The sequence below is a fragment of the Sesamum indicum genome, linkage group LG9, assembly GCF_000512975.1.
Source record: "Sesamum indicum cultivar Zhongzhi No. 13 linkage group LG9, S_indicum_v1.0, whole genome shotgun sequence".
Taxonomy (NCBI): Eukaryota; Viridiplantae; Streptophyta; class Magnoliopsida; order Lamiales; family Pedaliaceae; genus Sesamum; species Sesamum indicum.
Window position 1 is genome coordinate 2102431 of NC_026153.1, and position 19788 is coordinate 2122218.

General features: G+C 36.8%; 5 protein-coding genes across 12 annotated transcripts in view; all 5 read left to right on the forward strand.

The window, feature by feature from the left end:
• Nucleotides 1-5501, forward strand: part of LOC105170284 — a 7782-nt gene extending 2281 nt beyond the window's left edge. For both annotated transcript variants that reach the window (XM_011090973.2, XM_011090974.2), the window contains exons 5-15: nt 494-598; nt 1089-1172; nt 1265-1380; nt 1819-1920; nt 2025-2138; nt 2222-2278; nt 3048-3114; nt 3272-3325; nt 3642-3716; nt 4654-4689; nt 5023-5501. In XM_011090973.2, coding sequence (XP_011089275.1) covers nt 494-598; nt 1089-1172; nt 1265-1380; nt 1819-1920; nt 2025-2138; nt 2222-2278; nt 3048-3114; nt 3272-3325; nt 3642-3716; nt 4654-4689; nt 5023-5112 — 900 coding nt within the window. In that variant the 3' untranslated portion in view covers nt 5113-5501. The remainder of the gene's footprint in view (nt 1-493; nt 599-1088; nt 1173-1264; nt 1381-1818; nt 1921-2024; nt 2139-2221; nt 2279-3047; nt 3115-3271; nt 3326-3641; nt 3717-4653; nt 4690-5022) is intronic.
• LOC105170285 (cinnamoyl-CoA reductase 1-like) lies at nt 6429-8615 on the forward strand. Its single transcript, XM_011090976.2, has 6 exons — nt 6429-6640; nt 6727-6899; nt 6986-7171; nt 7415-7577; nt 7819-8002; nt 8248-8615. The coding sequence occupies exons 1-6, from the start codon at nt 6433-6435 to the stop codon at nt 8390-8392; spliced, it is 1059 nt and encodes a 352-aa protein (XP_011089278.2). The 5' UTR covers nt 6429-6432; the 3' UTR covers nt 8393-8615.
• LOC105170287 (cinnamoyl-CoA reductase 1) lies at nt 9022-11440 on the forward strand. Its single transcript, XM_011090979.2, has 6 exons — nt 9022-9259; nt 9373-9545; nt 9628-9813; nt 10453-10615; nt 10805-10991; nt 11186-11440. Exons 1-6 carry the CDS (start codon nt 9139-9141, stop codon nt 11328-11330), a joined length of 975 nt encoding a protein of 324 aa, XP_011089281.1. The 5' UTR covers nt 9022-9138; the 3' UTR covers nt 11331-11440.
• On the forward strand, nt 12279-15481 carry LOC105170286 (gamma-interferon-inducible lysosomal thiol reductase). 4 transcript variants are annotated; one of them, XM_020696926.1, is made up of 5 exons: nt 12279-12711; nt 13637-13702; nt 13884-14021; nt 14577-14669; nt 15007-15481. In XM_020696926.1, exons 1-5 carry the CDS (start codon nt 12475-12477, stop codon nt 15220-15222), a joined length of 750 nt encoding a protein of 249 aa, XP_020552585.1. In that variant the 5' UTR covers nt 12279-12474; the 3' UTR covers nt 15223-15481. The 4 variants fall into 4 exon arrangements, with proteins under 4 accessions (XP_020552585.1, XP_011089280.1, XP_020552584.1 ...); XM_011090978.2 differs by having other exon boundaries at nt 12281-12711; nt 13881-14021; XM_020696925.1 differs by lacking the exon at nt 12279-12711 and adding an exon at nt 13208-13502.
• The window catches only part of LOC105170288 (protein-tyrosine sulfotransferase), an 8392-nt gene continuing 5207 nt past the window's right edge, over nt 16604-19788 (forward strand). The window contains exons 1-5 of one of the 4 annotated variants that reach the window (XM_011090982.2): nt 16604-17075; nt 17291-17383; nt 17930-18107; nt 18272-18343; nt 19213-19507. In XM_011090982.2, the coding sequence (XP_011089284.1) occupies nt 17329-17383; nt 17930-18107; nt 18272-18343; nt 19213-19507 (600 nt within the window). In that variant the 5' untranslated portion in view covers nt 16604-17075; nt 17291-17328. Of the gene's footprint in view, nt 17076-17287; nt 17384-17929; nt 18108-18271; nt 18344-19212; nt 19508-19788 lie in introns of all 4 variants that reach the window. The other 3 variants (XM_011090983.2, XM_011090980.2, XM_020696907.1) reach the window with 3 other exon arrangements.

Below are 19788 nucleotides of genomic sequence, written 5' to 3' on the forward strand. Positions count from 1 at the left end.
GTTACGATATATATGTGATCCCTGCACATGGGTTTGAGGGTTTTGCTGACCAGCCTTTTTAGAGCGTCAGCTCCATTGTAGGCGTGTTTCGACCTTGTTTTCCTGTTATTACTTTCTACATGATCACGATTCTACTTGAAAAGGTTAAGGAAGGAAAGAAAAATATTCTTTCTCTTGGATTTGGTGTTCTCATTAGTTGGATTGATATTCCAGTTGATTAGGTATTATGTTTCAGTTATGAAGCCATTCACGTATAACCGATTTAGAGCTAATTTCACAGAGTTGCTATTCGGGTTGGTTGGGTTGTGTACATTTTCCCCGTTTTCTGTGTATCTGATCTTCCTCTTAAACAATTTATCTTACTCCATACTTTCACTCTTTTCATGTACTCTCTGATTTATTTTTGTGACATGTAATAGTGCATTTTGTACTGTATTCTGTTTGGTTTGATTTCAGCTTAAGAATAATTTTTAATCCTAATTTTGCCTTTCAGATATATGTTCCTACAAATCCTCGTGGGGCAGAGTCCTTACCACCAGGAATTGTTGTCTCAGAATCAGATTTTTTTCTGAGACGATTATGGGGTGATCCGCGTGAGGTATGGTTTGAAAAATATTGGAAACTGGTGATAAAGATGATATCAGCAATAGGTTCTTTGTCTGCTTTATTCTGACCTTTCTTTGTTGATACCGATGGCTTTTTACTAGTAATGTGATAAGAGAGAATGAGAGATTAGCTTTAGAATGAGCTTATTTACGTGCTTATTTTTTTGTTTCTTATTAAGTACTTCTATTGTATTTATGTTGTCTCTTAGTTATTTGCTGTAGTATTGTTCATTATGATTGTTTTATGCCTGTGGAATGGATTAGAATTGTTCGGTTAGAAATTGCAGTTTTCATGTTTCATCTTCTTTCCTTGATTTATTGCATTCTGCAATGGTTCAGCATGGTTTGTTAGGTTTAGTCCCGTAATAAAACAGATTGTTGGAGCCTGAGCATATATTTTAATTCTGTAGCCTCATAAGTTACATGAATTATGATGAGATTTTAGTGAATAGTAGTATGCTTACAGAGTTCTGTAACTTTCAGGATCTGAGAAGGACGCCGAAGTACTTAGTTACATTTACAGTAGGTTTGGAACAAAAGAACAATATTAATGCAGCTGTGAAGAAGGTGAATGCTGTTTGTAATTACATCACATCCCAAGTAGATTTCCTTTTGTTAAATTCTCAGTACACTAAGATGGAATTGCAATGTTATTGTAGTTCTCTGAGGATTTTCAGATAATGCTTTTCCATTATGATGGCCGGACAAGTGAATGGGATCAATTTGAGTGGTCGCAGCGTGCCATACATGTCAGCGCTAGAAAACAAACAAAATGGTAATATTGTCAGGTCATTGCCAGCTTTTGGTCTTCTTTGGTTGTTCCCCGATCTTATTGTCTGGAGCCTATAAGGTGTATTTTGTGGAAGGATTGAAGTTTTTTGCTAGTGAGTTGGTAATGATCTTTAATCTGATAATGAAAAGATTGAGAACGTCTGTATTAAGGTGCCAAAGCTTTACATCATTAGTGTAAGTATATCCAGATACTTGACGTTTTGAATTGAATCGAGCAGAAAGTGATATTTGAGGATTGAAATGATCTTTAACCTGATAACAAGATAATTGAGATCTTATGTAACAAGATGCCAATCTTTACACATTAGTGTAAGTATATCCAGAGACTTGACATTTCAAATTGAGTCGACTAGAAAGTTATATTAAATTATTGAAATCATCCTCTAAGCATGTGCTGATGACTGTTTGTCTGTTCTTATAGGTGGTATGCAAAGAGATTTCTGCATCCAGATGTTGTAGCTGCCTATGATTACATTTTCATTTGGGATGAAGATCTTGGAGTTGAACACTTCAATGCCGAGAGGTAATTATCTGTTTTTATAGTCCTTAATACTTGACACATCTTCTACCATATGTTGTATAGTTTTTTCACTCCTAAACTGATTCTTGACTGTTGCTACACGTTAGGTATATTGAATTGGTTAAGAAACATGGTTTAGAGATTTCCCAACCTGGTCTTGAACCAAACAATGGATTGACATGGCAAATGACGAAGAGGCGAGGTGACAGAGAAGTTCATAAGTAGGTTTCTGATCGACAAACAATGCCCCTACCCTTATGCCTGTGCACTTTAGTTTCTAGAGCTGAATGAGTACTGATAACAGGGATACAGAGGAGAAACCAGGCTGGTGCAGTGATCCACATTTGCCTCCATGTGCAGCGTATTTGCTCTCTCCTACTATATAAATGTGCCTGCGTATTGTCCTGCATTTATGTTTATATGCATTAGAAGCATGTATGTTTGTCCTCAACTCATGTGGTCCATCAATTGCATTCGAGATATATACAGTTATCTCTAGTTAGTATGAGTACAACTTGGGAATTGCATCCATTGGAGAGGGGTGGGAGTCTCTTTATGTGATGGGGAACCTGGAAAATCTGGATTGTTGCTGGGGTCTTTTTCTTTATGGTCTTTTAAGTCCATCTCTTGATTTGTTGGTTCTTTGTCTGAATTGTTTACCTTGATTTTTCAGTGCTTGACTGAGTGTATTTTTTATGTGGGGCTGTCCAGGAAATCATATAAATGTGCACAAACATGTGTGGATTAACTGAATCTAGTATGCCAACCTTTAAATTGTAGGTTGATGATTTAAGAGATGCAATATTGTTAGTGATATCTATTGGACATCATATGTTGCAGATAAATCCTTGAAAAATTAAGAGAGCTAAGGAAAGTAAAGATTAAGTCTAAAATAGATATAATATTTATCTGGATTCTAAAAATCAATAACTATTTTCAGAAGGATGATAGACTTTAATGCTCATTTGCTTGGACATACTCAAGTCCATTCATGATGATTGTTCTGCAACCATATGTTGAGAAAACTAGTGTGCTTTGTCATTAAACCTACAAGATTCTGTTGAAGCAATTTCCCTTGAGATTATGATGTCACACTATGACAATCTTTCCCTCTCTATGCTTTTCTCCAGCTTTGTGGAAATTATGGCTCCAGTGTTCTCTCGTGAAGCTTGGAGATGTGTTTGGCATATGATTCAGGTAGTTTCACTTTTCATGCGCATACAGTCTGCTTCCCCCTGCTCCCTTTTTTTTTATGGACTGACTGAATCTGTTCATTATTGGAGCTTTCCACTCTTCAGTTGTTTTTGTTAGCCTGTAGTTCAAATCAACTTATTTTAATATCACGTGTTTGCAGAATGACTTGGTTCACGGATGGGGATTGGATTTTGCGTTGAGAAGATGTGTGGATGTTAGTCTCTTTCTCTCTCTCTCTCTCTCTCTCTCACACACACACACACACACACATACACACTCTTAGTACCATGCCAACCTCCAGCCCCCTTAACAGAAAGAGGAAAGTTCAACACAAGCAACATGACAAGACCTAATTGAAAAGAGAAAAAATCATGTAAATGGAGAATGGAGTAATGTGTTTCTATGTCACATGTAATGGGAGTAGTAGGAAATGTCTTGTTCTAACTTTTGACATCGTGTTGCATAAGCTAATTCATGGAGGACTATGGTGTCCTTACTCAATCTTCTAATAACTTTTGACTCCAATGCAGCCTGCACATGAAAAAATTGGCGTTGTTGATTCCCAGTGGATTGTCCATCAAGTAATCCCGTCACTTGGAAATCAGGTCAGACATCGTCACATCAAAACTTGCTAATGTTTTGCGTTAAATCATTTTTCTTTTACTTCTATAATTTCTTTACATGCTTGATTTATTAAATTGTACTTAACGCATAGTGCACATTCCTAAAATCAACTTCCACAATTATATCTCTGAGCCAGTGTTTGAAAGGCAAAGGCAAGGGGCAAAGTGTTCCTGGGAGGGGGGAGATTATGTTGACTCATGGGGCCTAGGCTTGTGAATTTTTATATCCTATGTATTTTAAAAAATAGAGAAAAGCTTTAAAAATTAAAATAATGAGCTAAGATATTTCAAAAATTGTAGGAAAAATTGTGTAGAGACATCTTGATTGAAAATGCATGTATAAGATAAACATTCTACCATCACAGTGTAATCATAGCGAAACCAATAGGAATAAGACAAGTATTCCATAAAAGAAACAAATCTACCTGTATTAAATGTAAAACTAAAGTAATAAAGCCGATCAATTTATCTGAATTTCTTTTGATAGCATGCGAAGTTCAATGGTAGGAATTATGTACTTACCTTCAGGTTGAGGGTATAAATGAATTTTAAAATTTCTTTGCCGAAACAGTGGCTGCCAATCTTTTTTTTAATCTCTTTCAACGTGTACAAGAATTTCTTTATTAGCCACAAAGTTAATGTGGCCACTGGCCTGTTAATTTAATTAAAAAAATTTGATTTGTATTATCCCAAGTTAGTAGTGGTCATAGATTTTTATTTAGATGGACTATAAAAGTTCAAATGAGCATACAAACTTTCAGGATACTGGAAGTGCCAAATTTCTGTTTACTTTCGTTTTCCATCATGCCTGTTTCTCATTTTGTTTCTTATTTGTTTTTGGTCCCATTTGCTTGTCACTTGTAGCTGGTCAAATTTCTTATTGTTTACTGATTTCAAGCTTTGTTATAAATGCTCTCAGGGCGAGTCTGACAACGGGAAAGCTCCGTGGAAAGGGGTATGTAAATCCTGCACTGTGTGTATCTTGGTTGAAATAATAACTCTAGTATTCTGACCCTCGTGGGATAGCTTGATAAAGCTATATTTGTTGTGGACCGTTCTAGCTCAAGAGTAGAAGACTCAGAAAACTTGTGGCTTTTTGGCTGCTTCTCAGTGGAGACTTTTTCAGTGATTTGCATGTCTTGCATTTGTATCATACTTCTTTTCCCCTCAAGGAAAGATGCACAATATTATTCCTTGGCTATATATGTTTATTGTTCATGTATCTGTGATTGATATGAATGATGCGAATAGTGAAAACCTCAGCTGATGTGTGTTTCTCTTGTTCCAGGTACGAGATAGATGCAAAAATGAATGGGCGCTTTTCCAGGATCGCCTGGCTAATGCAGACAAGGCGTATTTTTCACAGATTGAGCATTGAGCACCGCTAACTATCATCTGATCTTGATGGGTCTTGTACATTGCTCTTCCTTTCCTCCCCTTCTCCTCGAGTGGTGTTTGTCCTCACCCCATTCTTTTATGCGAGTTATCCTTTTTCAGGTGTAGGATAGCTGTGTTACCAGTAGCATGAGAAAGATCCTTATTAGATACTTAAAAAGAGAACTTCAGCTTTCTGTGCAGAAGTAGATATAGGATGACGATATGTTAGTTTTTGTGCTAATTAAATGTTCTCTTTTCTCCTTTAGTCGATTTACATAATTTGTGAGGTCCTTCTTCCCTAGAATTAATATGCCTTGTACCAGTTTCCTCTCTGGAAATGGAAAACTTTTATCACAATGTTTTGATTGTAGCCTCTCCTGATTACCGAAAGAGACCCAGTAGAGATTAGACAATTAATCAACAACCAATGAGGTTGAGGTTCTATTTTTAAATGGTAAAGCCGAGTACCTCGTATAGTTAAGAGATTGCGGTGGTGGGTTCATGTTTTGCACGTGGGTACTTCTATTTAATCAATATTTGTTATGACGGAAAATAAACTACACTAATTAATATGTGATAGGAATTGATGGATAAAAGCTCGGTTGAGTTTGATACATCAAAATTATTAAACTAAATTTGAACAAATCTTCCTCTTTTCCCCTTTTTTTTTTTTTTTTTGGGAATAAAGTTTCAAGCTGGATCGTGATCAAATTGATTACTTTTAAAATAATAAAGTGTTTGATTTTATTTGATGACAATTTGTTCGAACTTGATCAATAATCAAACAAATCTTGAACATAATTCTTCAAGGTCGATGAAAATTCGTAAAAGAATTTGAACGCTAATATGTTCAGTTTGATTTATTTTATTTATAGTCCTATATTTGGAATTTGAATATATGAAATAAATTATATTTATAAAAAAAATAAAATAAAAAAAGAGAATTGATTAGCACATATTAATTCCCACAACCATTTACTTATTGATTTTCTACCTAAAGAAATTTGAGTTTGTAGCAAGTAATAACTACTAAATAAAGCAAGTTAGAGTTAGAGTATAGACACACATTTTCTCTATTGTTAATTATAAATCATATCATGCATCTATTCACGAGTCATGACTCAAGAATAGTTACAATATAATAAAAGATGGAAGGAAATTTGAAGTCTCTTAAAATATGAATCTCATGAACATGAATAATGCTATGTTAAGAAACAAAAAATGGGAACAACATTTGATCAATTGAGGGTTGAGGCGTTAGCATTGACAACGTAGGCGACCCCACCCGGTGCCTAAAGATAAATATCTAATCTAAATCATTATGCCAAGTCAACATTTACGTCCTGAAAATATACGAACATCTGCTGTGGGTACAAGACTTTGTGAAGCGAAGCAGCTGGTGATAATGGAGGCAAAGAGAGAAGGAGAAGTGGTTTGCGTCACTGGCGGCAGCGTCTTCATCGGCTCCTGCCTCGTTCACCTTCTTCTCCGCCGAGGCTACACCGTCCACGCCACCGTCAAGAATCTCGGTTCCATTTCTCTCTTCATTTACTCTCACTCAACAACCTCTTGCTGCTTGTAGTTAATGTTCTGGCTTTGCTTCTTTAATTGTTAGGGGATGAGAAAGAGACCAAACACTTGGAAGCCATGGAAGGAGCTGAATCCCGCCTCCGTCTTTTCCAGATGGATTTGCTTGACTATGATTCCATCGTCGCCGCCGTCACCGGGGCCACTGGAGTATTCCACGTGGCTTCCCCTTGCGTTGTCGTTGAAGTTGATGATCCCCAGGTGCTTGCCCTCTCTATTCATTCCATGTTTGTTTGAGCAAATTAACTGTATTTGTATGCTAATTATGCAATTATCGGTGGATCCAGCGGGAGCTGTTGGATCCGGCAGTTAAGGGAACTATTAACGTACTGACTGCAGCCAAAGCGGTTGGGGTTCGGCGCGTGGTTGTCACCTCTTCAATATCGGCCATGGCTACCAGCCCTCGTAATTTGCCTGATATGGCTAAGGATGAAAATTGCTGGGTTGATGAGGAATACTGCAAGCAGAACGGGGTATGACATTTCTTCGATTATTGCAAATTCGTATTTGAAAACTTATCAATACCCTTAATTTTAATGGTTGTCTAACAATTAGCCCAATCCATTAGATTTTGTTATATTTTCTTGTGGTGAACTAACCAAAATGTGGATCATGGAACTTATAATGCTTGTATTCTACTTCTTATTAGGGGGTTGTATGTTTACCATCTGCCTATTATGACATTATATACCTTTGAGATTTCGTTTTGCTGTTAGCTCTGGTATCCACTTTCTAAAGCTCTGGCTGAAAGAGCTGCATGGAAGTTTGCTAAGGAAAACGATCTGGATATCGTCGTGGTGCATCCTGGAACCGCGTTGGGTCCTATTATCCCCCCAGCTATAAATGCAAGCATGCAGATAAATCTCCAAATTCTTCAGGGTAATGCAATTTCAGACATTAAATCTTGTATAGAGTTTCTAAATCTTGATACATGCTAAAGTTAGTCAAGCTTAATACCATCAGCTTTCAGCTGCCATGTGATCAAAATCCAGGGAGATGAATGCTTTGCTAGGAGCTTGTGTTAATATATTTCCACAAATTTAACTTACAGAAGTGCTGCATTAATGCTTATGATGAGATTCATGCCGATCTTGCTCATCAATTTTGCTTTTGGGTGTAGGCACTGAACAGCCTGTAGAATTCTTTATGGCATTTGTGCACGTTAAAGACGTGGCTCTTGCACACGTACTGGTATATGAAAATACATCGGCCAAAGGGAGGCACTTGTGTGTCGAGTCTTTATCTCAGTATGATGACTTTGCTGCTAAGCTGGCAGAACTTTACCCTGAGTACAAGGTGCCCAGGTAGGATGCTCCACTTTCATTGTTGGAATGCCTGCAAAATTTGAAGACATTGTTACACTATGTGATTCTCATATCTGGAACATAACATCAGACTATGTTCTCAGATCAGTTATTTGTTGTTCTCATGTTCTTGTTCCTTCTATCGCACCGTCCTAGTACCCATTGTAGTGTTCTTTTGTGCGACAAGCAGCTGATTTGGGTCTACTAATCATTGGATGCAGTAGTCACATGGATTCATTTTGTAGGTCAACCAAGGATGATCAAGCTGGATCAATAACGACCAAGGGCGCATCCAAGAAGCTGATAGACTTGGGTCTGGAATTTACTCCCTTGGACCAAATTATTAAGGATTCTGTTGAAAGTTTGAGGAGCAAAGGATATCTTTCTTGAAACATGGAACCAACTTTTTTGTGTAATTCGAAAATGTGAGATGTCATGCTGTTTGGCATTCATCACAACTATTGTATGCGAATTTAGTACATAGTAAATTAGTGGCCCACAGCATAAGGATATCAATTTTTCAGTAGTTCCTGCATCTATGAAAAGTTTATGGAGCACTGTGTGTAGAAATATAGTCAGTCCTAGTAGATTTTTCTTTCTTTTCTTTCCTTTTTTTTTTATTTTAAAAATAAATACAGTTCATGATTACTTGATTTATGCATTTAGATGTTAACTACTAATAAAAATAGATAAATAATTTTAAACTAAAATGCGCAGTCAAACAGGAAAAGTAATAATTTTCAACATTAGAAAAATAAATATACATACATACATACTGCTGACTCCCAATTTGTTGACCGCCATATCTAATCTTTTCATTAACTAATTCCTAATAGATTATAAGATTTCAAGTATTATTAAATTCTTCTTAATTCAGATCGAAATTTAGGTGGATGTGAATTAGTTGTACAATAAATATTATATATAATTATGTAGTTAATATATAATTAAGGGATCAATTATATAATAAATATATTATAATTATAATAAAATTGGATTTTCTTTCATCAGATCTAATTTGTAGAATAATGTTGCCGTATATCCACCACCTAATTATCAAAGTAGCATCAGAGTAACCACCGCCACAGCCATCCATTTACTGAAGTTGTTGCTGCAGAAGAGCGTTTTCTCCAAGGATGGGCAAGCGAGAAGGAGAAGTAGTGTGTGTCACAGGCGGCAGCGGCTACATTGGCTCCTGCCTTCTTCACCTCCTCCTCCACCACGGCTACACCGTCCACGCCACCGTCAAGAATCTCGGTTCCTTTTCTTAATTTCACCTCATTCTCTCCTTGTCTTCTGCTCCCTCTATTATTAAGAGTTTGGTTTTGCTCATGCTTAATACTGTTGTGTTTTTGCTGCTTGCCTATCAGAGGATGAGAAAGAAACCAACCATTTGCGAGCCATGGAAGGAGCTGAATCCCGCCTCCGTCTCTTCCAGATGGATTTGCTTCAATACGACTCCATTGTGGCCGCCGTCACCGGCGCCGCCGGCGTTTTCCACCTCGCTTCCCCTTGTATTGTGGATAAAGTCCACGATCCTGAGGTGAATGCCCTAACAATTCCTAGCTCCCTCATACATGTATTGTGTTATTTTGCCAACTGTTGTTTACTATCTGTGTATTTAGCGGGAGCTGTTGGACCCGGCAATTAAAGGCACCATTAATGTACTGACGGCAGCCAAAGAGCTTGGTGTTCGCCGTGTGGTTGTCACCTCTTCGATTTCGGCTATCATCCCCAGCCCTAATTGGCCGGCGGACGTGGTTAAGAACGAAGATTGCTGGACTGATGAGGAGTACTGCAAGCGCAAGGGGGTACCGCATTTACACTCTGCTTTTTTCTCTTCATGATTAATTCATTGATGGTTTGTTTAGCATGTTCTCTCACAAAATTAATAAAATCTACGCATGCGAATTGAGATTTGCACACGCCACAAAATATTGCTTTGAATCTTATCCTGTGGACAAAATTATTGTGTTATTGACTTAGACAACAGTGTAAGATAAAGTTGCAGCCTACAGTAACAATTATTTATAGCCTTTTGTTAGAGAACTATACTGATTGGATTAGCTGTGAACTTGTTTTGATCAATGATCTAATGACCATTTCGATTTAGCTGTGAACTTGTTTTGATCGATGATCTAATGACCCTTTCGTTCCATCATTGAGTAGGTCAAATATGCTTTTCGAGTGCGAAGACGATTTCCTTGTACTGTTTGATCTTTTCTTGTAATTTATTTTTGGGATTAAATTTCATCAAAACAATGTTTTGATAAAAGTATAATTTGTAACTTTTAATCACACCGGAATTATTTTTTCATCTATTTATCCATTTTACACGAAATTAATTAGTTCTGCTATTAGCTTGTATGCTACTTCTCTATAGCATATTGGTCTCCTTGCCTTCTGTCCACTGTGGAGTCGTATCCTTTTTAATTTCATCTTGCTGTTAGATTTGGTATCCACTTTCTAAAACCCTTGCCGAAAAAGCTGCTTGGGAATTTGCCGAGGAAAAAGGTCTGGACATTGTTGTGGTGAATCCTGGAACAGTGATGGGTCCTGTTATTCCGCCATCATTAAATGCAAGCATGCAGATGCTTCTTCGTCTTCTACAAGGTAATCCACTTTGAGGCATAGACTTTATGTATTTTCGTTGAGGTGCCTCTTTTTACATACCTGACTATGTAAAGCTTGGATTGCTCAAAGCTTGTCTTCATTGAAATTTTCCAGAAATATCTTAAAGAAACGCATGTACTTACCATAAGAATCATGCTAACTTTGCATATGGTTTGCCCCTGGATATAGGGTGCACTGAAGTGTATGAAGACTTCTTTATGGGATCCGTGCACGTTAAAGATGTCGCTCTTGCACACTTACTGGTATACGAGAACACATCAGCAACTGGGCGGCACTTGTGCGTCGAAGCCATATCCCACTATGGTGATTTTGCTGCTAAGGTGGCAGAACTTTACCCTGAGTACAATGTGCCCAAGTAAGATGCTCCTTATTCCTTTGAACAATTGCTTGCAACATGTGAAGAACAGATTCCAATTTTAGTACATTTGTTGTTTCATCATACATCATCTTAGTATACATTGAGTTATTTGTGTAAGCAGCAGCTCCAAAATCCCGTTACTTCTACTTTGCAAGTATAAAGTTGCATTATTCGAGATGGTACCTTTGCAGGTTGCCCAAGGACACTCAACCTGGATTACGAAGGTCCAAGGATGCATCCAAGAAGCTAATAGACTTGGGCATGGAATTTATTTCCATGGAGCAAATTATTAAGGACGGTGTTGAGAGTCTGAGGAGCAAGGGATATATTTCTTAGAAACTAGTGTGGCATGCTTGTGTGGTTTGTAATCTGGAATGATACGCTTTATGGAGTGTGGTATGTGAAATTAGTGTTTATTAACAACGCTTCCTGCCTCCTTAACAAGACACCTTTTTTTTCTTCCATAACTCCTGATACCAATATATCACATGAAAGTGCGACAGAAGCTTCCTGCCTAAATTGACAAGCTATTAGTTAGTGTGATTTTAGAATGAGCATTCACTACGATAAAGTATTTGAATTGTTTTTGGCATGACGAGTCATAACGTATTTTTGAAATTTCTTTTCCCAAACTAAAAGAACATCTCCAAGAACCATGGGCCCTTGTATTCTTTCTTTGATCAGAATGATTTTTTGCGAAATTGCGTCCAAGTGCGCTCCCAGTCCCCACTAAGCTTTTGTCGTGTCATTGCTCTCAACATCAATTGCCCTACAAATTAAATGATACCTGTATAATTTGATAATTCAGGTAATATGTCAATTAGTACACAAAATCGTTGAAATATAGTATTTTGATTTTTCTATATAAGAACAGTAATTCTATCATTTATCTATTTATGATAAAATAAGAATGTGGAAGTCGTTCATTCAAGCGACGTATAGATTCATTTTAGCACATGAAATATTTATAGCCCCACTTAGCAAAAAATACAATTCTCCCGTGCCTTGGGATAGTGACTATTATATCATTGTTACATCAATAAAATAATCCTCTATACCAATCAAATTATAAAATATAATAAAAAAATGAATTATAACAAGCTCAAATAATTATTCATACCAACGGTGAAACTCAAAAACGTTTAATATTATATTTCTTATGAAATTTTAGCATTTAATTATTAAATTAAAATTTGTTGATAATATTTTAAAAATATTATATGATAAAGTAGTTATTATTATTATTAACATCTTAAGTTGTGTGGAAGAAGGAATATCATCATCCCATACACTCCCATAAGTCATAACGGAGGAGAATAGATATTCAACTGTGTGTGTGTGTGTGTGTAATGTATGATTAGGAAAGGCTTAACCAATAAACATCTAAATCACATTCAAACCACACAGAATCTCCAAACCTCAAGGGTGTAGCCAAATCCCAACAGCAGAAGCACCAAATCCAGCACTGAAATCCTCCGCCATGGATGCTCTTCGATTACTCTTGATTCTTTTCCTCATCCCCGCTTCTGCTGCCGTTGACTCCGGCGATAAGGTCAGCTTCGATGTCTACTACGAGAGTCTCTGCCCTTACTGTTCCAACCTCATCGTCAACTACCTCTACAAGCTCTTCGATTCTGACCTCATCTCCATCACCGATTTCAAGCTCGTCCCCTACGGCAACGCTAAAATCAGGCCTAATGGCACCATCACCTGCCAGGTATTGCTTCTCATCTTCATTTTAATTTCGCCTCTTCTCGGGTCGGTCGGTTAGTCCGAGTACCGGGCTCGGGTCCCCAATTTCTCTTTTTCTTTGTTTTTCGTTGTTGGTCTCTCTGTGTTTCACTATATGGTTATCGGTTCTTTCAATTTTTGGTGCTTGGTTTCTTAGTGGAGCGCTGTCTTTGTTTCCGTATTATGTTTCAAAAAAGCGGCCTTTCTTGTTTGGTTCTTACTACACGAGTGGCGATTTTCTTTAACGAGGATTGGATTCGTGTTTGTGCGAGCTGGTCCCAGTGAATGCAATTCACTTATGAGAGAGAAAAATCACAGAGGATTATAAAAATGGATACACAAGAAGTTTGGACTATTCGCTGTTGTTGTTGGTCCAACAGGAGTTGGAGTAGTGGCGTGTGGAGTGGTGATACGTTGCCACGGAGCTAAAGGAACACATCTTTTTTGCAATTCTTGTTCAGCTATAAAAGTAGCTGGGAATTTCTATAAATTCATAAACCACAAGTTTTCTTTTGCTTTGCAATGGCTTTACCGTACTCCCCCATGAAAGGCCTCCTGCTGTTTCACTTGCTAGTTTTGACATTGTTGATGTCTCCCATTTCCTGCAACAAAGTGGCACTGGGTTTGTATTATGAAAGCCTTTGTCCTTACAGTGCCAGTTTCATCATTGATTCTTTGGCTAGGATCTTCACTAATGGGCTCATTGATATTGTTGATCTCGATCTTGTGCCTTGGGGCAATACCAAACTTTATGGGAACCATACCTTTAAGTGCCAGGTTATGCATATAAATTTTTTTTGCTAAACTTCTTGATTTAGGTGTATGTTAAACAAACATTGCCCACAGAATGAACTTTGTGATTTTTACAGTTTTATATAGACTACAACTAATTAATTTTCCTATGGCTGCAGCACGGCCCAAATGAATGCTTATTGAACACTGTGGAGGCATGTGCTATTGATGTCTGGCCTGATGTGGTTAGTATCACTTGTTGGGATTCAAAACAACTGTTCTATGACAACTCTCTTGATTTTGAACATAAGAAAAGTGGTGAATGTGGTTTTGATATGGACCAATTTCTATCTGATATTTTTTTCAAGAATATGATTGTGTTCTGATGTCTTATTATTGTGTTATTTCCAACTCCTGATGCAGAAGGTTTATTTCCCCTTTGTCTATTGTGTTGAAAGTCTTGTATACCATCACAACTATACCCATTGGGACACATGTTTCGAGAAATTGGGTTTGGATGCCTCTCCTGTGGCTGATTGTTATAGCGGTGAGCGTGGAAGAGAGGTTAGCTTTACTGATTAATAATTCCAATTTTGCATTTAGTGCTGTTCTGCTGTGGATTAATTTTACTTCTGGTGGATATAGTTTTATGTGAGTATTATATCTGTTGTTTTACAATTTATAGTGATAGTTCATTTATCATGGAGTACGTAATCTCTAAATAGTTGATATACGTATGACTTGTAGGTTTCAGTCCTTGAATAAATTACACAAGAAACGTGTATAATGATTTTCATTACTCATGAAGGTTAGTTAAAAAATCGAGTCAATTAACCATCATTTTATTCTTGTGTAGCTATCAATATTACTTACTAAACCATTAGAGTGAAGCATGATGCTGGGAAGTTTTTGAAAAATGTTTTCAGAATTCCAATATCTAATACATGGAAATCGTTTTTGGAGGGGTATATAATTTAGATTCATTTTAATGTCAGTTGTTTGCTGCAATTTAGCTGCGCATATGCTTCCTATTGTCCTCCACGCTTTCGTATATCATATAATTGTGTATTGACTAGGCATTTTCTGCATTCAACTAATACAATTCAAACTATTGTGCAGCTTGAACTAAAATATGCGGCTGAAACAAATGCACTTGACCCACCTCATAGATATGTACCATGGGTCGTTGTGGACGGACAACCACTTTATGATGTTAGTATCTTCTATTCTTTCCATTCCAAGCATTATGATGGAAAATGACTCTGAAGTTAATAAAATTAAGGCAGTTCTTAATTCTAGTGCTTCTTTATCCAGCAATTCCTTGATCCACTTTTCATATTATGCTCTTATCAAATCTGAAGAATTATGAGATTATTCACATTGCACACGAGTGTATGCCCAGACATAATAAACGATGTTCTCTGACTCTGTATAGAATAGCAACATGTTGGAATTAAGATTCACTTGATTACTGTATAGAGTTCCTGACATGAGATGTTTGGTTTTCACTTCACCATTTCTTAGCATGATGTTCTTTTTGTTGCTGTAGGACTACCGAGACTTCATAAGCTATATCTGCAAAGCATATAAAGGAACTGACCCGCCATCTGCTTGCACTGAATCATCTGTCGGAGGCATTTGGAAGGTGAAAATGAATACCATCCAATCTCTCTACGGACAAGAAACAGTCATGTCAAAGCTGTTCCGCGCAGGACAAGCTATAGTATCATGGCTGCAGGGCAACAAAATAGTGGATTGGTTTTAGATCATGTTAAAGTAAGGTCGTATAGCATGTTGGTATTTAGGTTTTTGCATTGCTTTTAAAAAACCAGAGGCCTTTATCCTTGGTTAAAGGGCGTACTCTTACAGCTAGAGGGTGAAGGTAGTGTAACACTGATAAATCCATAAAGCTTGTTTCCAGTGTTTGTTAGTACCTTGCAGTATGTATTTTCTTGAACAATTAGTATATGTAAGATCCGTTGCTATGGAATAAGTGAAGCATCAAATGGAATGTTGGATCCGAAGTGATAAAAGTCAATATCGATACGCTGTTGTTGACATCAAATTGGAATTTTCCCCCCCGGGAGATGTCTTTGGGATTTTGGGGAAGTGGCAAACAAGGATAACATATTAGCCATCCTATCGAGGTTGTCTGCTTTGAGTTGAAAATGAAATGTATAAAAAAACTGGAAATGAGATCAGATGTACACTAAAAAATCTCATATTTGGTTAAGGAGAAATAAACGAAGTTGGGAAGTAAAATTAGATGTATATAAAAACTTAAAATATTTGAAATTTACTTCACTTTTGATCACATCAAATAACTTAAAATAAAAGTATTATTCTTTTTTTGTTCTTCCCTCTCTCGGTTCCTTTCCTCTCATTAAACCAAACAAAGACTAAATCATTTTATTTAGTGTAATTTTGACTTTACCCCCTCTACCCTTTTTTCTGGATAAATTTATCCCCTACACTCTGACTTAATTTCTTTATCTCTTGCGTCTTGGTATTTTTAGTTGCATTATTTGGTTTTTGTATCCTTAAAAATGCCTCAATTAACTCCTTTCTTTAAGGATATGATTTTATAAGATTCAACATTTTGGTTAAAATGTATTTATAATATTAAATACTTATGTGAAATTACCACTTTATGTTAAATGTATTGTCGTTTGTTATGACGGACATTTAATACTTTATCAAGTGAATATTGAGCTTAATTGCTAATGTACTTGTGGGACTCAAGACCAAATTCAACAATATTTTATGAAATTTTGGCGAAATAAATACTTTATACATTGTATATATCAAAATGGAAAAAAATAAGTATTAGGATCGAAATAAAAAATTCATTAAATTCAGTCAACATTAGTAAATATTTATTAAATTCTGGATGAAATACATACATACAGATAAATAAAATTACTCTGGATTTAGAAAAATATTTTTAAATAATTAATAATTAGATATGTATACTATATATGAAAATTATGTAATATAGACTAACATTATAGAACTGATAATTACTACACTGTAACACTAGAAGAATATAAATGACTAAAAACTGAAATTAGACAAATTTAGAGGATAAAAATTGCAATATTGCCAACAGGAAGGAGGTGGGTGTGGGGTCCACTCTTTCATTGTGCTAATAGACCAAAATTCAATAGGTCAACCCTCGAGAACACAACACAACACAACAAAAGGCAGGGGTGTTTTCGTATTTTGTTTTCCCTTTTTCTTGAATTCCTTCTAGTGACCAGATATTGACTACAACTCCTCCGCTTTCTCCGCGAACCGCACGCATTTCCATTTCCGATTGTACCCCTACGGAGCTTTGACCTTCGCTCGTACTTTGTCGCTTTACCATTCTTTCCCACCCGTTGTTCCGCTTGAATGGCAGTAACCGCGAGAATTCTGGGCTTCTTGTGAATTTCGGGCGAAATTTGAACGGGAAAGCTTGAAGGGTTTGGCCCAGAAACTTCACCGATCGGAGGGGCAGAAAAGGAGGGGGACGAGGAGGTGTGGGACCCCCCTTTGTTCTGATCGTGAAGTTTGTCTGGCCGAAACCCTACACGGTTGTGGGAATTTATGAGCACGAGATTTCGGTACTCTATACATGTAGGCTATCTTTTTCTTTCTTTCTTTCTTATCTGTATGTATGCATATGTTCCCAAAGGGGATTTTAATGTGCGTAAGGTGTTTGATAGTTGTCATGTGTTCTGGATTCCCCGTTTAAGGTTTCAGCTTTGCGTTTTTGTTTTGATGATTGCTTTGATCGCAAGTTGTTTGAATATGTGATAAGGATTTATCTTATTGTTTTCTAATTTTAGCAGGTCTTTTGACGCTTTTGTTTATCGGAGAGGTGGCAATCATGTGCAAGATAATGCATTTAATGTTGGGGCTGATTCTGGTGCTTCTTCTATCTGGTATGTTTTCTTCTTGCTCCATTGAAAACAGCTTCTTTCTTTTCTTTGTTGTTTTGGTTTGGCTTATTTGACATAAAAAAAATTCTAGTTTAGTTCCTCCAGCATGTTTTCGATTCTACTATAACATTTATCGGCAGTGTGCTCCTGCTTTGTGGTGATTGGTTTTCTCTTGTGAAAGCCCTCTTTCCTTTTGAACTATTGTTTAAGAGAGGGGCCCAAGAACTATTGCTTCTAGGTCACCACTGATTAGTTTTATTTCTTTGTTGCTCTTTTTATTTAGTGAATTGATGATTAAACTGATTGGAAAGTTGATGCCATGTGGACAAGAAAAATCAATGACCAACTTAGGAAGATGCAGTCTTTGCATTATCTTCTCCTACCTTATTTGCATGAAATATTAGGGCGATGCATGAGTTCTGGTGTTGAAAATCATTTTTGGAACAAATTGAAATGTTCAGAAACATGGGGTGGGTGCACATCTTTCATCTTTCTTCGGTCAAAATGAGGTTCTGTCAATAATGTTTCGTCTTTAATTCCTCCTTTCAGTTCCTGTCATAATAAAGGCATCTGAGGCTGATGATGGCTATAGCCAGTGTCAAAATATTGTCAAGAACTGGGCATCTTCTTCGCTTGACTCCGAAGTTAAAGACGATAAGCATGATTTGCGTGATTTGCTCTTTTTCCTCCATGTACCTCGGACAGGAGGAAGAACATATTTCCACTGGTAACTTTGATTTATTTTTGTTTGTGCTATAACAATTTGTGCCTCACTCACAAAAGAAAGAACAACGAGTCGTATCTGTAAACTTGTTCTGACATTTACTTTACTATTTGTCTTCCTGAGTTACTGATGCTTTTTGCTCTTTTTCTTCAATTTTCTATACTCAGTTTCTTGAAGAAGCTGTACTCAAACTCCCAGGAGTGTCCACGGTCTTATGATAAGTTAAGAGTTAACCCAAGGTAATTCATTTGTCCTTACCCTGTTTGTGAATGAGAATCATTAATTTTGACTTAGTTTAATGAAATAAAGTTTTGCAACAAATCACCCGTGACGAAATGAGCTAATGGGTATATTCTTAAATAATTTATGCTCCTTTTTGAACAATTTGATTGTAGTTGATTAGGGGCATTGGTAGTAAGGGTTGGAGATATAGGCTCACCGGGTGTTCCTAGTCTGGTATTTGATTGTTTGTAAATGTTAGCTATCTCGAGAAGTCCCAAGACCTGGTACAATATAGTTATCATGATAAAAAATTTCGGTAGTATGACTATGGTGTGCTTTGCTACTCTTTGCGGATTACCATTTAGTTATGAAGTTTAGTATTACCATTGGCAGAATTAGCCTTTGAGAGTTGTTTAGGGATTAGCTTTTGGAATCATAGAATTGGGAATGACTTGTTTAAAATGAGTTTTCCAATCGATAGAATTGGGGTATGAGAACTAGTCAATTGAAGGCGATTCTACAGAGAGTTTGTTGCTGGAACTATTGAATTTATACATTGTCTAAAATAGTTTACTCTTTTAAACGTAATCAGAAATGAAAAGACTGTTTCAATAGCTAACTCTCAGTTCATTATACGAGTTGGTCCAAGCTGTAGGCTGTGGCCTTTTATAATTATTACGTTATGGTGTACATATTTGCTTTCGATTCTCTCCTCTTGTTAGACAATGCGTGATGAGAGATTGAAAAATGCTCTAAGAGAAGATACTATGAAATAGCTTCACCTGTAATATTAAAATTGTTTATCATCTTATGAAGAAGTTGTATTGTGTTTCTAGATACATTTCACAGATATCTAACATATGAAATTTTGTTTTTGATCTCACAGAAAACCAAATTGTCGGTTATTGAGTACCCATGATGACTATAGCATGATGTCCAAGCTTCCCAAGGAGAAAACTTCAGTGGTGACGATACTTAGAAACCCTATTGACCGTGTTTTTAGCACTTACGAGTTTTCTGTGGAGGTGGCCGCTAGGTTTTTAATTCATCCTAACTTAACATCTGTTGCAAGAATGGCAAGAATGGCCCAGCGTCGTCGTAAGACGTCTGGAGTAAGCACACTGGATATCTGGCCATGGAAATATTTGGTTCCTTGGATGAGAGAAGATCTATTTGCCCGAGTATGTTCAGCTACTATTATTGAAAGCCTCCTTGGTTGAAATTTTGGCTTTTTAGTGCAACATATTTGTTCTCCAACCTCCAACAATCCCCACCCCGACAGCAAGCAAAAAGAAGAAAAAAAATCTCAAACCTACTAAATTAAGTCATATATACTCCATTGTTGCATAAATGTTGTTTGCCATTTGTTTCTTAATATCTTATTAGTCTATCGTCTTGTCGCGTATATTTCCCTTGCACCCATACATCCTCTCCCAATGTTATGGCTTCTCAAAACCCCCCC

Bases quoted from the DNA above. Each gene is read 5' to 3' on its own strand.
- LOC105170285 (XM_011090976.2), top strand. From the start codon at position 6,433: ATGCCAAGTCAACATTTACGTCCTGAAAATATACGAACATCTGCTGTG. The intron at 7,172-7,414 runs GTATGACATTTC...TTTTGCTGTTAG, and splicing joins AATACTGCAAGCAGAACGGG to CTCTGGTATCCACTTTCTAA. The intron at 8,003-8,247 runs GTAGGATGCTCC...TTCATTTTGTAG, and splicing joins CCTGAGTACAAGGTGCCCAG to GTCAACCAAGGATGATCAAG.
- LOC105170287 (XM_011090979.2), top strand. From the start codon at position 9,139: ATGGGCAAGCGAGAAGGAGAAGTAGTGTGTGTCACAGGCGGCAGCGGC. The intron at 9,546-9,627 runs GTGAATGCCCTA...CTGTGTATTTAG, and splicing joins ATAAAGTCCACGATCCTGAG to CGGGAGCTGTTGGACCCGGC. The intron at 10,992-11,185 runs GTAAGATGCTCC...GTACCTTTGCAG, and splicing joins CCTGAGTACAATGTGCCCAA to GTTGCCCAAGGACACTCAAC.
- LOC105170286 (XM_011090977.2), top strand. From the start codon at position 13,248: ATGGCTTTACCGTACTCCCCCATGAAAGGCCTCCTGCTGTTTCACTTG. The intron at 13,503-13,636 runs GTTATGCATATA...CTATGGCTGCAG, and splicing joins ACCATACCTTTAAGTGCCAG to CACGGCCCAAATGAATGCTT. The intron at 14,670-15,006 runs GTTAGTATCTTC...TTGTTGCTGTAG, and splicing joins ACGGACAACCACTTTATGAT to GACTACCGAGACTTCATAAG.